At 34.1% G+C, this 15,903-nt stretch overlaps 1 protein-coding gene across 1 annotated transcript in view; it reads left to right on the top strand.

Annotated features, from left to right (window-relative positions):
• Positions 1-15,903, top strand: part of LOC148956173 (coiled-coil domain-containing protein AGAP005037) — a 398,884-nt gene that overhangs the window by 91,319 nt on the left and 291,662 nt on the right. The window contains exon 3 of the mRNA XM_089089607.1: positions 8,793-9,027. Coding sequence (XP_088945733.1) covers positions 8,793-9,027 — 235 coding nt within the window. The remainder of the gene's footprint in view (positions 1-8,792; positions 9,028-15,903) is intronic.

Raw genomic sequence — 15,903 nt, 5'->3', positions numbered from 1 at the left:
TTTGAAGCTTAGTAGAAATCGTTGTTAGAAACCGGACTTGCTGTAATAATCGAATATCTTTGAATAGACTGAAGTATGAAAAAACATGTGATTGCGCAAAGATAAAAAAAAAACTAGTAGGCCTAATCGCAAAAATATTTGTATATATTTTAACAAGGGATTACAAAAAATCAAAAACCTTTCAAAATAAAATCAAAAGTTTGAGGATTAGTAGAAATCGTTGTTAGAAATCGGACATTCTGTAACAATCAAATGTATTTGAATATATTGCAGTATGAAAGACATTTAATTGAGAAAAGAGCAAAAAACTGGTAATTTCAAAAATATTCGTATATATTTTAACAAGGGATTGGAACAATTCAAAAACTTCTTCTTCTTCTTCTAACAACTCACCGCAGCACCAAGCCACAGAAACCAACACAGCTACGCACGCTCCTCCTCCATCCCAATCCTTTCAAAGCCTCCCTTTTTACACCCGCCCACGAAGTTCCCATTTCCTTTAAATCTTTCGTTATGACGTCCTCCCGCCCCAGACGAGGACGACCTGCTTTCCGTTTAGCCCTAGACGGTTGGCCGAAAAAAAAAATATCTTCGGCAATCTGTCATCCTTCATCCGCACAACGTGCCCTAGCCACCTCAATCATTCTTTCATTATAGCCCTAGAAGGAGGTATTGAACCACACTTTTCGTATAACTTATTGTTTGAAATACGGTCAGTCAGCCGGGTACCCACAACAATCCTTAAGCAATTTCTCTGGAAAACATCTAGCAAATCTTCATCCGCTTTTTGGAGCGCCCATGCTTCAGAGCCATATTTGGCTCTGTTCAAAAACCTTAAAAAATAAAACCAAAAGTTTGAAGCTTAGTAGATATCGATGTTAGAAATTGGACTTGCTTTAATAATCAAATATCTTTGAATAGACTTCAGTATGAAAAGACAAAAAATTACCTGGGGTTAGAAGACAAGCGACAGTGAGAATCCATTTAAAGAATTCATATATAGGAGCCTGCCGCGTGCCGAGTGCACGCAGATATCAAATATCTTTGAATAGAGTTCAGAATAAAAAGAAATTTAACTGTGTAAAGAGCAAAAAACTGGTATTGGCAAAATTATCTATTTTAACAAGGGATTGCAACAATTCATAAATCTTAAAAAAGAAAGCCGAAAGTTGAAGCTTAGTAGACATCGTTGTTAGAAATTGAACTTGCTTTAATAATCAAATATCTTTGAAAAGATACAGTATTGAAAGACATTAAATTCCGTAAAGAATAAAAACTGGTAATTGCAAAAATATTTGTGTATATTTTAACAAGCGATTACAAAAATTCAAAAACCTTAAACAAGAAAACCAAAAGTTTGAAGCTTAGTAGATATCGTTGTTAGAAATTGGACTTGATTTAACAATCAAATATCTTTGAACAGATTCAGTTTGAAAAGACAAGAAATTTTCTGTGGCTAGAAGACAAGCGACAATGAGAATCCATATATAAAAGCCTGCCGCGTGCCTGGGCCCGGCGGTGAAGCCTCCAGGCTTCCGGTACTATACATATATGTACATATATATTTATATATATATATATATATATATATATATATATATATATATATATATATATATATATATATATATATATATAATTGTTTACCAAAAGTGTTAAATACTCCAAAAGAGATACTTCCAAGACATTTATTGTTTTCCACAAAGCTATAATATGGAACAGAATTGCCAAAATGCCTACTAAAACAGCCACGAGATACTCAGTTAGTTCAAGATGATCGAAACCTCCATTCTGAACTCTTTCAGTCTCGAACAGTGTACTACCAGCAGTGATATTGTTTTTTCTTTTGCAAGAGATTTACGCCCAAAATCAATATAATTAAAAAAAAAAAAAAAAAAACTGCGAGTAATTTGTTAAAAGAAGCAAAGAAAAATAAACAATTAAATATATAACTAGTTTTTTTAAATACAGTTTAAAATATTAGTTTAAAAATTAAGTCTAATGTTATTGACACACTAAAACACATAAACATGTGTCACAATTTAGTTAAGGATGAATGACACAGATGGGTTCAAATTTTGGGCATAGGTGTTGGGTTGCAAACCTATATAGACTAATAAACGATTATTCACTTATTTATTACGTAATTTGTCTTTAGAGATCTTGCACAAATATTGTTGAACAGACAGTCAGTATTGATTTTATTGTATTTATCAAATTAATGTTTAAGACGCCGAAAGTCAATATCCATAGAAAATAAGTTATCTCCTATAATAGAGACCATCCATGTCCCCATCCCCTGCTGTAAATATTGCAAAACTTTCCTACGATTTGTGATCTATATCTCCCCTCCATCTCCTTATGTCTTCAGTATCTTAATAGTAACTGATAGCAATGAGTCACAAGTTGCTTATTCAAGGGGAACACAAAACTTTTTTTTCTCAGTTTTTTATCTTCTCACTAAAACAGAGTCAGTTGCCCTCTGTTTTGCTTGAAGTGAAGGGTATGCTGAAGCAAAATATTCTGATTATGAAAGTGAAGTATAATTTTATGTAAGGTCTGCTAAAAGAGAGTTTCCAAATGAACTGTCATTGGTTTGATTGTCATGTTCTTAGCTATTAAATAGTGTTTATTTTCATTTTGATTGTTATGTTTTATTTTCCTTACTGTCTACCAAATTGTCGGTTGTGGGTAAACAAAAAAAACAGAAAAAGAAAAAATAGAAGAAAAGCTTTGGGAACCAGTCAACACAGAAATGGCAGCTACTCCCTCTTCGTCACTTTCTTTTATACTTAAATATTGTATTAGTTCGTCTCTTGCATTGAATAAACAATTATTTGACAAAACTGTAATCTAGGAACAACAAATTGAATATAACCGTCGTAATTATTGATTAAACTTTATTAATGTGTATGTCTTAAAAGCTGTTCACCAATCTTTTGTTGGTAAAAAAGCGAAAAGAAGTGAACAAAAGATGACTGTAAAGTGAAACAAGACAAGGGGTTGATAAACTAGACCAACTACCCCTTGCTCTGAAGTTTATTGCGCTAGTAAATAAGATCAATTTTTCGGAAAATTTACAATTTGTATGTAATATGCTCCTACCCAGAGCCACTTCTTGACAGTTGTTGCTGACTTCCGGTCTTTCTAAGAAACCAGAAGCTCTTCTTGATAGAATTCCATGGACCAAACAATAATGACTTTCTGAAATGTTTGAAGTTGCTTGCTGATCTGAAATGATCAGCAAATGATCTGAAATTAAGTTGCTTGCTTTGCTTGCACTGCAGTAAGTAAAATTATAAAGTACCCAAAGGCAAATCATATTTTGCTGAATTGGAAGATATACGGATGAGGAGAGTATATAGGCTACTATATACTCTCCTCAACACCTTAATAGGAGAGTAAGAGTTAACAGTATTTATGTTTACATTCAAGTGGGAGTCAATAAGAGTTACATAGTTAAGTTAGGATCACGCCCAAAATTTTGGGTGAAAAAAAGAAATGTCATCTATCATTTATGTGGTTAAATATTAGACCCTGCTCTTCATTTGGGTATCTCCATGATATTGCACAATATTTGGCTATTTATAATAATAGGAAGATCTATAGTGTGTAAAATTGGATTCACATCAGATCAAATTAGGACTAGACACTTCTTTTTTACAAATTCAAAAAAGAATGACAAATGCCTAAATTTCTAAATTTTGTTTTGGCTACTTAGTTTGTGCTCAGATTCTTACCATGAGGTGAAGTTTAAACGATATTCCGTCTCAGGGATGGCAAAAAGCCCTTTAAAAATAACAGTTTTTCAGTTTTGTGTTTGAGATTAAGAACTGCCGACAGAGGCTTCACAACCAGAAAGGCAAAACAAAAACGCTACTATATAAAATTAGAGTATATCTAATTTTAAGATATAAAAATTGGGGTATGAAAGCTATTGATGCTTGATTCTGTCTTTTCAAATTTTAACAAAATCTTTTGGTTATTTTTGAGATCTCACACAATACGAATTTCAATTTGATAAACCGTATATCCCGTAAATACACCGTGATATTCGTTCATTTTGATGTTTAAATTGTTATTTTGCACAGTATTAACGGCCAAGCTTAAGAAGTCCGAAGTATCAAAGATAAAAAGATTTTTGTCGAAAATAAAACTGCCACAAGAAGCAAATAATAATAATAATGAAAAAATATACTGTGAATAGTCAATCCACAAAATACTGTTCCTGATCAATTTTTTGGAAATCAAATTCCTTTGTAATAACATCATGATGTATTTGGTTAGTATATTTACTTTGCGAGTTATAAGGCAGTGAACTTGTGTCTCACTAATTGCACTAATTTTCATAATGCTTTTTCACGATTGGAAAAAGAATTTATAAAAAAGGAAGTCCTCAAAAGAATATTTGATAATCTTTTTAATTGTTATCTCCTTTTGGAATGTTTTTTGTTGCAATCGCATATATTATGTAAAATTTCATCAAATTGAAAAAAAGTAAAAAACCCTTAGAAACAATTTTTTTTATAGTAAAGATAAGTCTATCTTATTGTTAGTCCCATCCATAATTTTTTGTTATGTTTATCTTCATTAAATCTTAAAGTTTTTGTTCAGAGGCTCAGGTTTTCAGCTTCTTCTATCTCAAGGAATAGGGAATGTACTCTTTTAATTTTTTCATTCCTAACAACAGTCAGATATCCAGTAAAAATGTTCATTTTGCATCCTTTTGGGAAGACTGGAATTCTTTGAGAAGGCTGGGAATTCCTTTTATTTATTGTTTGTTCTTATCAAAAAGGTTCTTGTGTTTGTCTACTTGGTTGATATGAGAAAAATGTTGGTAGATAGTAAGGGAGATTGAGACGAGAAAAGAACACAACCATTTTTGCAACATGACCTTAAGACGTGAGACGTTACAGGAAAACAGTATTTAATTTCCTTCAACTGGGTGAAAACGCACTGAAAATTTTCAATGAACGTCCTAAATACCAAATCTACCAGCTCCATAATAAGATAAAAAAAGGGGATAGGTGAAATAAAAAATCAACTTTTACAGGAGAAAAAATATAATAATTTTGATGATACTATTTCACTTTACTTCTCAGTTAATACAGGGGCTAAACAGTTTTGAGTTGTTTTTTTTTCTCTAGACAAAGAACTAGAAAGGAACTAAAAATATAAAAATGAAATGCATTATTCTTGAGAAATCCCGAATTGTTTTTTTTTTTGGATTTTTTAGTTGAATAAACTATTGTTTTTGGCAATGTTTTGTTTAGTCCCTTAAAGGCTACAACCCCAGGGCACTGTTATTGACGTGTGTTTTTTCTTCATAAATATACCCAATTCATTATAAAAAAGAACAAAAATGACAAACAGACTATACCATTAATCGATTCTGAATAAATATAAAACACAGAAAATGCACAAAAATCAAAATGTGGTCTTGGATCATTTGTCCTTTATCACCCGGCTTGGGATTGGATAATATTGCACTAGCCATCCGGGGAAAATTTTTAGTGTTTAGTTTTTCTTTTTTTTTATAGAAAAAGATCCGTGCTATTTGATTTGTCAGGCAATGTTTGAGCCAATAAAAATACTTTTGGAAAATAATTTTGTTAGTAATTTTGAAGGGATAGATCTTTTTAATTTAGCTAATGTAAATATGCACAAATATTTACGAATTACAGTGTTTAACTTTGCCCTTGTACATATTTTTGTAGAGATTTATACGTTGCAGTTGAGTCAGAGGCATAGAAATAGTTTGTGTTTCAATCACGATTTGTCCTTCTCCTTCAAAAGTTGTTAAGTGGCCACGTCTCTGCAAGCGTTCCAATGGGAACATTTCATTGGGAATCAGTTCTCGGCATAACAATGAAATAAATTAGTTATCATTGAAAGAAAGAAGAAAATGGAATATATTTCAAAAAACTTTTACAAGTCAGCAGGGCCGTATCCAGGATTTTTGTTCAGGCGGTGGGGGGGGGGAGTTTAAAGAAGTTTAAAATACATAAAAATAAATTTTTAAGCATTTTTATTACGATTACGTGAGTCGGACAAATATTCTGGGGGGAGGGGTGAAATCTGCTAATCCCTCCCCTGAATACGGCCTTCCAACTCAGACACCTATGGATTGAAAGCTATCATGTAAGGAAACATAGGAAAACGGTCCTAATGGAGGACACTTGTCCCTTCTGTAGAGAAAATAAATGAACAAAACACATTGCCGGTGTCAAAGGTGTGTCAGTTTTACAAATTGTCATTGAGGTCAAACATAGTTTATTAAACTGACAGCAACAAATTATCACCCATTTGTATTACATTCACAAAAAGACATTTAAAGCGACTTGACAATGATCCTGTTACTGGGATAGAAGCGAATGATAGCTGCCTTTGTAGAGGGAATGTATTTTCCAGAAACTCTGACAGATCCGAAAAAAATCTGTATGAAGTCTTACTACTCAATTCATTCTGAAAATTATACTAGCTCTTATTTTTTTGCAGAATTAAACAGGCTTAAAGTGGATACAAAGAAAGGAAAATTGAAGTACCAAGAATAACGAAATTAAAACATTTTTTGCTTTCTGGACCCATCTCATATCTATTCATACTTGAAAACAATGATTTTCTAATATTTTTCTTTGGATTGTCCCAAAATTATGAAGTTTTTAGAGCAGCACTACGATTTTGTCAATGCTGCCGTTGAATTGTGAATTTAAATAAATAAAGAAATTTAGTTAGGCTTGACAACACTTTTTGTCCGTACGACTCCAGAATTAGCAGTGTTTTGATTCTAAAAGACAACCACGTCTTCAAATAAAAACTACACCTTTTTAAGATGATTGGTATATTCTTATCTTGCTTTTTGTGAATTATTTATCCACGTGTTTTTGTTTTAATTTGGCATACACTACTATTAAAAACTGCAGAGCTGTAAGCGAAGGTTATTCATTAAAATTAAATATAAATAAACAATTTTCTCACCTGAAAGTACGGAGTAATATTTAAACTTAAAATGAATAGAACTTATTCCTTATATAAGGGGGGATTCCCCTATTTCAGCCCTTGCTCTTTACGCTAAAGCTTGAATTTTTGCCATAGTTCTTGAAGAAAGACTGCTGAAACATAAGGCCCGTTGAATTTGACTGAGAAGTATTTTGAAAGAGCTTTAAGACTTTAGTGTAAAGAGCGAGGATCGACGAAGAGGCAGCCCCCCCTCAAATACGGAATAACTGATGTTCATTCTAAGCTTTAATGTTGCTCTTTAATTTCAGTTGAAGAAGCTTGCTTTTTTAAAATTAATTACTGATTGTTTTTCAAATAATACCATAAAATCCCCTCAACTATGATGAACAACATGGCTATCTCAAAATCTTGATCGGACGACTTGAGGGAAAAAGGAGGGAGGGAGTGAGCTATTTTCTCTCCAATATTTTTGGTCAATAGAACTTAAAAATGGGCAATAGAACTTTTAATTTCCTTTTGAACGAGTCCTTTCTCGATATTCTAGGACTATTGGTTTGATGCGATCGCCCCTGGGGGAAAAAAAAATCACGCATCCGTGATCTTTGTTCTAAAAAAAAAAAAACAATTCCACTTTTTTGCAGATAGGAACTTGAAACTTTTACAATAGGGTTTTTGAATCCGCTGAATCTCATGGTGTAATTTTCATTGCTATTCCTTGACTTTTAGGGGTGTTTTCTCCCTTTTCGAAAATCAAGCAAATTTTCTCAGGCTCGTAGCTTTTGATTGGTAATGCGCAACTTAATAAACCTTATATATTTGATGTCAAAATTTCATTTACTAGAATGACGTTTACTATTGAGCCGTGCTGATCCTTACTTACAGTTTGTTATAACGAACTGTAAGGTTCTCCTGGAAAATATCCCCCGAAAGTTTCCTATGGACTCCACCCCCCCTTTACAGAAAATTAGTCAAAAAAATGTTTGCATGTGTCCCAACAACAAATACTATATATAAACAATATGAGCAAGTTGCTTAATTTACAGCCCTTTCCCCAGGGACTATGGAGGGTCATGTTATCATCAATAGCATAGTTATTGATTCTTTGAACTATGCTGAATCAGATGGCTACCTTAAAGTTTATATTGGATGTCTTAGGGTGAACGATAGGGGAGGGAGGGGGCTAGTTCCCCTCCAATCACTTTGGTCACTTAAGAAGGGCACAAGAACTTTTGATTTCCGTTTGAATGAGATCCTTCCCAATCTTCTAGAACAGTTGGTCGATACGATCACCCCTGGGGAAAAAAATAGCAAGTATACGCGCATTCGTGATCTTTCTTCTGGCAAAATACAAAATTCGAGATTTTTGTAGATGGAAGCTTAAAACTCTACACTAGAGTTCTCCAATATGGTTATTTCGATGGTATAATTTTCATTATGATGGCTCGAATTTCTGGGGATGCTTCTGTCCTTTTTCAAAAATCAGGCACATTTTCTCAGGATTGTATCTTTTGTTGGGTAAAATTAAACCTAAGGAATATTACATATTTTGAATTAGCATAAAAAGTCAATTCTTTTGATGTATTTATTTTCTTTCTTTCTTTTTTTTTATCAAAATTCCGTTTTATAGAGTTTCAATTACTTATGAGCCGTGTCCTTACATGCAGTTCGTTACCACGAACAGTTTGAAAAATTGAATGCTCTGGGTACTGGAATTTTCGATATTGAATTTTCACTATTTTCAGTACTTAAAGAAGCTCTTAGCCGTCAGTAAGCATATGCTTTCAATACAGAACTATCTTAATCATGTAAATATATGTTTTTTTAAATTTCAGAAATCTCAACAGATGCAGCAGCGTTATTTTGCGTCTGGACAGTTCGACAGTCTGAGAAGCCAGTCCCCGTGTGATTCATTGAATTCTTTGCCTTGTGACGAAGATCCTGGATTAGTGTCTGAGACAGAGAGTACAAATAGTGATATAGTAGCTAATAAAAGATTTGGCATAAAGCCAAGAGCTTCAGCACTCCCAGTTATCCGAACACCGTCGAAGACTATGGAAAAACCGTTAGGTAATAAAATTTTTGATTGATACTGGGCAACATCATTTCCCCCCAAATTCCTTGACTTGTAGCTTTTAGTTTGGAAGAAACGTCCGCGATTTCATTCAGAAAATAGACATACATCGAGCTTTCAGAAAGTTTGTTTCGTTTCTCCCTTCATTTTAAAGTGTTAGAATATCCCGAGGCGAAGCAAACCTGCCCCAAGGGAGATATAACATGCTCGTAACAAAAGCTATGAAAAGGCGATAAATTGGCTGGAGAGGAAAAGGTTCTTTTAGTCAAAATTTAAGAAGAGACAAGCTAAATTATAAGCTTTTACGAATGTGTCATAAGTTCAAGACTCGATACAGATTGTTAATGCCTGAAAAATATTCATTTTTAAACCAGAAAGTGCAAAGTAGCCTCTAGAAAAAACGGTAAATTACTTGGAATTACCTATTAATTACGATTTTTGCATTCGTAAATGATTTCACTAAAGCACTATAGAGTTCTAACGCAAATTTCACTTAAGAGGAGAGTCGGTCACTCTCATATGTGGGGGAATTTCTTCACACTTGTATTTTAATTTAGCTATTTACTTCATTAAAAATGTTTTTATTTTATTTAGTAAACGCCTAAAAGCTGTAAGTATATGGCTACTCAGGAAATATATTTATTTTTCATAAACAAAGAAACAAAAACAATTTCAATTCTATTACCAATGCATAACACCTCCAAGCCACTCGAGGCAAAAACAGCTGCATAAACTGTTTTTTTTTTTTGCTCCATCCTATTTCACGGTTTTCTCGCTACTTCCACCCATGAAATTCCAAGATTGTTTAAATATTTTCCCTCAAGCTCTGTCAATCTTGTTTGAACAAGCTTTACTTTGGATTTGGTCAGGCTGAATTGTGAAAGAGCACGATTTTCGGCAACAAATCTTCCCTCACTGTTTAAGTTTGACCTAACTGTCTTAGCCTTTTTTTAGTTATTAATTAAAAAAAACTTCTAAAAAAAAAGTTTTCAAAGGAAAGTAAGGAGCCATATTAAGCTTAAGACCAGCAGAAATAAATTTCTATAATAATTCAAAACGACTAGAAATTACTATTCAAGAATAATTGAAATCCAAAGTGAACAGAAATTAAAATAAACGATCGTATAGAAAAAAATATATAGCCTGGACTTTTGAGAAGTCAAGGAATCAAAATTAATTCTAAGAATCAAGCATTTAAGGTGCTCCTCAAGGGTCTCCTCTTGGACCAATGTTTTGTCGTTTATATTATTAATATTCTTGTGGTGATTTCTGATGTATAAGTGAAATCAGTAGTAGTGCTTAGACATCTAAGCCCGGCAAAGTGCTAGTATTATTTTCAGATAATGCCTCTTCTACCGTATCTGGTAGTTCTGAAAAAGAATTGTTGGATACATTGTTAGTGAATTTTGCAAACATTGAGAAAAGGTTGTGTGTCAGAAGGTTAAAACCTATTTGGAAAAAGTCAACCGTTATAATAGTCGCTCGATCTACCAATTATTATCCTTGTTTAATGAAATTAAATAATTGCACTGAAGTCGTCATCCGTAGGAGTTCTGTGGAATTTCTGTGGGTCATTCTAGTTGAAGTTTTATGTTTCTCTGAGCATGTTGAGTGTATTCGTTCAGAGGTGGTTATTGGGATTCTATGAAAATTGATACATTTTTTCGTCATACGTTTACATGGCTATTGTATTTTTCGTTAGTACAATCGTTCAATCGTCACTCACCGTGCGGAGTATGATTCCCAAGAGTGAGCATGACAGGCTTGAGAGGTCAATCTTTCGTGGCCAATTTTTTCGAGTAAAGTAAAAATTATATTCTGGCTTTTAGTAAAGTAAAAATTATATTCTGGCTTTTAGAAAGCATAGGGCTGTATCCTCAATAAAGGAAACAGATTTAATTTCTGTTTTATTTACCTTTTAAATTGACGATTTATTTTTGTATACTTAGGTTTTTAAATATAAACATTATTTGGTGCATTGCTTGCAAATTTTTTTTTTAGCATCCTGCTCAATTATCTCGTTAAGGTCATCAGGTTCTAATTCTGAAATCTCTCTAGTTTGTGTTTCTATTGCAATTTTCTCTTAATTGTACATTTGAAGATTTATGGGACATTTTTTTTAATCATTATGAAAAAAAGAAGATTGGCCTGAGAAACCACTGCCTGAGATACTACGAATAACTAAGTTTTTCATCTGCCTTTTCAATAGTTTCAATTGATATCTCTCAATTAAATTAGGGGATATATATTTTGGTCTTTTATGAATCCAAAGAGTGTCAATTCATGAAAATGTAGATAAAGATACCTTTTTTGCAAAGTAAGGGGGGATTTTTTTCGATTTTTTTCAATAAATACAAAAAGTTTTTTTCTCAAGAGAATACCAAAAAAATTATTTTCCAAAATATAGAGGAAGGTAGATAAAAATAAAGAGAGAAAAAACATTAATAGAAACTCCTACCTGCCCCTCAATTGGTGCCCCAGATGAACCCGTGCTTCACCCTTAAACGTCGTCATAGCTTTTGGCGTTATAAATATCCCTATAAATTTGATGCCCCCCTCGTAATATTTAAATTGTGTTTTACAAATTCTACGTGAACGCACGTTCACAATTCTCGTGAACGTACCAGGAAATTAGCAGGAGTTGTTTCTATAAGCGAAAAAATAGCCAAAGCGACTGTCAAATATTATACAAAGATTCAAGAATATGGGGAGTGACACCCTATTTTCACTCTTTGTCATGGGAGCGTTTGGCAGCAGAATCACATGGGAATTGCATCTTGGCAAGCATTTTAAGCACTCTGTACAAACTGATGAATGGATATCAGGTCGATTCTTTTAAGTTCCCTCCTCCATGGAAGAGTCGTCCACCAAAGTTAGTCTTGAGCTTATTACGTAGAAAAAGAGAATATCCCACATGAACTAATAAGAGTTGAAGTGATTAGAAAAAAGCTACAAAAATCAAGAATTATATACTTGTTTACAGTGATGGATCCCTAGTAGGGAATACACCCACCCCAGCAGCAATAATTCCGGTTACCTCACCGACCATTCGAAAGGCTCTTCCACTGGACTCTTCAGTTTCGATGGCTGAATTGGCAGCAATAGCTGAATCATAGAGGGCTGTCGACAATATACCTTCTCGCTTATGCAATCTTCTTGGATTCTCAAACTGCTCTTAAACTTATAAAACTATAACCTGAAATGCAAAGGACACTAATTTGCAGAAGGTAAGAAAGCTACTTGATTTTTTATCCAAGATAACCATAGCGGTGGCTTTCCAGCATATTCCTAACCATGTAGGCATCAGTTATAATTAAAAAGTTGACATTCTTACTATGGAGACACTAAAGTCTACCAACCCACAACATCCTCGAAAGTATTGAACTACTTTCAGAGCTGCAACTACAAATGTCCTTCTTATAAAACGCCTCCTTCTGCTCTGGTTCCAATATTCGAAGAGACTGAAATACGATCTGTATAATTAAAAAAAAAGCTTAGCATTAGTGCTGAGATGCAAAGAATACAGATAGAAGCAACATAGTGATCCGGATTGTAGACTATGTAACTGAAGAAACTCTGCAACGACTTCTCTTCAAAAGAACGGCAGGTACCCCTGGAATTTATTAATTGAATAACCTAGCTCAAACGTTTAAACCTCAACCAAATTAACCTGATCGTGGATGCACCTTCCCCAGCTTCCCTGTCAAAGCCCTTTACAGACAGGTAATTGATATTAAAAAAAACTTAGATGTTCTCTGATGTTGATGAACCGTTTTTTGAGGGTTGATTGATGACGATGTAGTTTTTATTATTTGTTTTCTTGGCTTCAAAAATAGTGTGTTAATTATGAGTACTGTTACCTTTTGCAGAAGAAAGCTAGAGCGAAGAGGAAGGGCTGTATTGGTACCGGCTGATCTGTAGGCCTTAAATTGGACCGGGAACGGGGTTCGTATTGAATGGGCAATCCTTGTTTCATACCCATGTTGAGCTTCAGTAAATCCAATCGAGATACATGCAGGTAGCAGGTTATTAAAAATTTTAAACGTGAATAATGCCGTGTAAAACTTAACTAGGGCGAACAATGGCAGAATCTTAATACCGTCGTATTGCGCTCGAACCGTGTCAGAGCCTCTCATTCCAGATAAAACACGAACAGCTTTATTTTGTGGAACTCTCAGTGGCGGTTGATAAGTGTTAAATGTCGCTGACCATACACTTACATAATATAACAAATATGGATGCACTAGCGACAAATACAGCATTCTGAAAATATTAGGAGGGAGGAAATGCTTCAGTTTCTGCAGAATTCCAAAATTCCTGATGATTTTAGTACACAGTGATTCATTATTAGGTTTACACGCAAGGCACTCATTGACTTGGGCACCAGGATATTGAAAATATCTATGTCTCTGGAGATATCCATTTTCTAGTTGAATACTATGGATCCAAGGATAATAATTAGCACTTCTTCCATATAGAATAAATTTACTTTACTATGATTCAAACATAATTTATTTGCAAGCATCCATCTTCCCATACAACTCATTCTTGTATTTAACAGCAGAAATAAATCTGCCTCGGTCGCAGCTGCCACTGAATACTGTGTGTTATCAGCGAATCTAGGAAATATCATCTTTGACCGTCTAGATACAGGTCCCACATGACTCAATATTCTTATAAGGCAGGCATTCAGATTATTAATAAAGATAAAAAAGAACAAGGTACCCCGCGGTACTCCACATCTCACATTCATATAATCCGAATGAACACTTCCAACCTCAAAAAACAGTTTCCTTCCACTCAAAAAAGACAAAATCAAACTGTGAAAATTACCACGAATACCGACAGGCTATAATTTTGATAATAATATACTGTGGTCAACTAAGTCAAATGCTTTCGTAATGTCCAGAAATATAGACGCAACGTTCAACCCAGCATCCAACGAATCATTGACAAATGTTGTTAAGAAAAACAAAAGTTGCTCTGTTGACATCCCATGACAAAAACCAAACTGAGTAGGTTGAAAATAAGAATTTTTATTTAAAAAATCCCCCAACCTTACATAAATCAGTTTTTCAAACAGACGCGATATTATTGGGAGCATTGATATCAGTCTGTAATTATTCCTATAATTCATATAGCCATTCTTAAACAGCGGTAACATATGATCATTTTTCAAAGAATCCGGGTAAATTCCGCTCTTCAAGCATGAATTAATCAAATACAACAGATGACCTCAAATAGTAGAGAAAACTGAACGAAGAATTCTAACACTGAAAAAATCTGACCCTGCTGCTGATTTCTTCATTGACTTCACAGTCGTCTCAAGATCTGCAAGAGTCACTGGTCTTAAAAATATAGAGACTTCAGCTACCTCATCAAGAAATTCATTATAAGAGCCATCATTTGGTGACTGTCCAACACTATCAGATACACTCTTATCAATATCTGTAAAATGTGCCTACATTTTATTAACAACTTGATTATCCGATTGAGCATCTGGAAGGTCAGGAATAGTTGGTAGCAAAGTTTCACAGTTAAAGTGTCAGCAACCCTATTTAATTTAGGAGACTATGGAGGATAAATCTGTGCTCTGTTTTTGTAAGCATAATGTACTACTCACCGTGCAGAGTATCATTCCCAAAAGTAAGCGTGACGGGGTTGAGAGACGAATCTTTCGTGGGCTGCTGAGAAACCACTGCCTGAGATATTACGAATAACAAGGCCTTTTATTTGCCTTTTTAAGAGTTTCTTTGGTAGATATCACTTAATCAAATTAGGAGATATATATTATGGTCTCTTATGACCCAAAGGGTACCAATTCATGAACATTTAGATGAAAGTAGTTTTTTTGGAAAGTAGGGGGATTTTTTCTCGATTTCTTCTGTTGTTTCTGTAGGAGGTATTTCTATAAGCGAGAGAATAGTGGACTATAATGAAAAAGTGGACAGTCTTACTACGGAGACAGTAAAGTCTATCAACCCACAACAAGCTCGAAAGTATTGAATTACGCTAAGAGCTGCAATTAGAAACTATGCTCCTTATAGAAAGCCTCCTTCTGCTCTGGTTCCAATATTCAAACAGCTTGAATACGATCTGCCTTATTTCAAATAAAAAGCTTAGCAGTCGTACTGAGACGAGAAGAATACAGATGGAAGCAACATAGTGATCCGAATTTTAGACTCTGTAACTGAAGAATCTCTGCAGTACCTTCATTTTCAAAGTACGGCAAGTACCCCTAGAATTTACTATCTGAATAACCTATCTCAAAAGTATAAACTTCCCCCAAAAATTAACCTGATTGTGAATGCGCCATTGCCAGCTTCCATTGTAAAAGCACTTTACAGACTTTTACAATTAAAAAATTGTATACGTGCTCTGATGTTGATGACCCGTTCTGTGAGGGTTTATTGTTGATGATGTATTTTTTATGTTTTTTTCTTCGCGTAAAATATAATGTGTTGATTATGAGTATTAGCACCTTGTGCAGAAGAGAGCTAGAGCGAAGAGGAAGGGCTGTATCGGTACCGGCCGATCAGTAGGCCTTAAATTGCTGGAAACAAGAAGGTCGAGTACTTGCACTTCCCACCGGCCAATCAAAATAGTTATTATGGAATGGAATGTATTGTGAATATTTTATTATGTGCAGTGTATGTGCAATGTATTATGTGTATTATTAATGTGAAAATGTTCAGTTGAAAGCCAAAAGGAGCCCATTTAGTATTCCAGGTGTTGTTTTTTATGATGATGAAGAAGAAGACATGTATTCACCTTGAAGCAAGCTTAAAAGACTATTAGCTTTGTTTTTTTTTTCGGGGTCGTTCTCTGCGCATATTTTACTTTAAAAACTCTTCCTATTTTAACTAAACAGT

The sequence above is a fragment of the Artemia sp. Qi Xiang Cuo genome, chromosome 1, assembly GCF_049724085.1.
Source record: "Artemia sp. Qi Xiang Cuo chromosome 1, ASM4972408v1, whole genome shotgun sequence".
In the NCBI taxonomy this organism is placed as follows: domain Eukaryota; kingdom Metazoa; phylum Arthropoda; class Branchiopoda; order Anostraca; family Artemiidae; genus Artemia; species Artemia sp. Qi Xiang Cuo.
The sequence above is the reverse complement of the archived record's forward strand: the minus strand, read 5'-3'. Positions and strand labels throughout refer to the sequence as shown.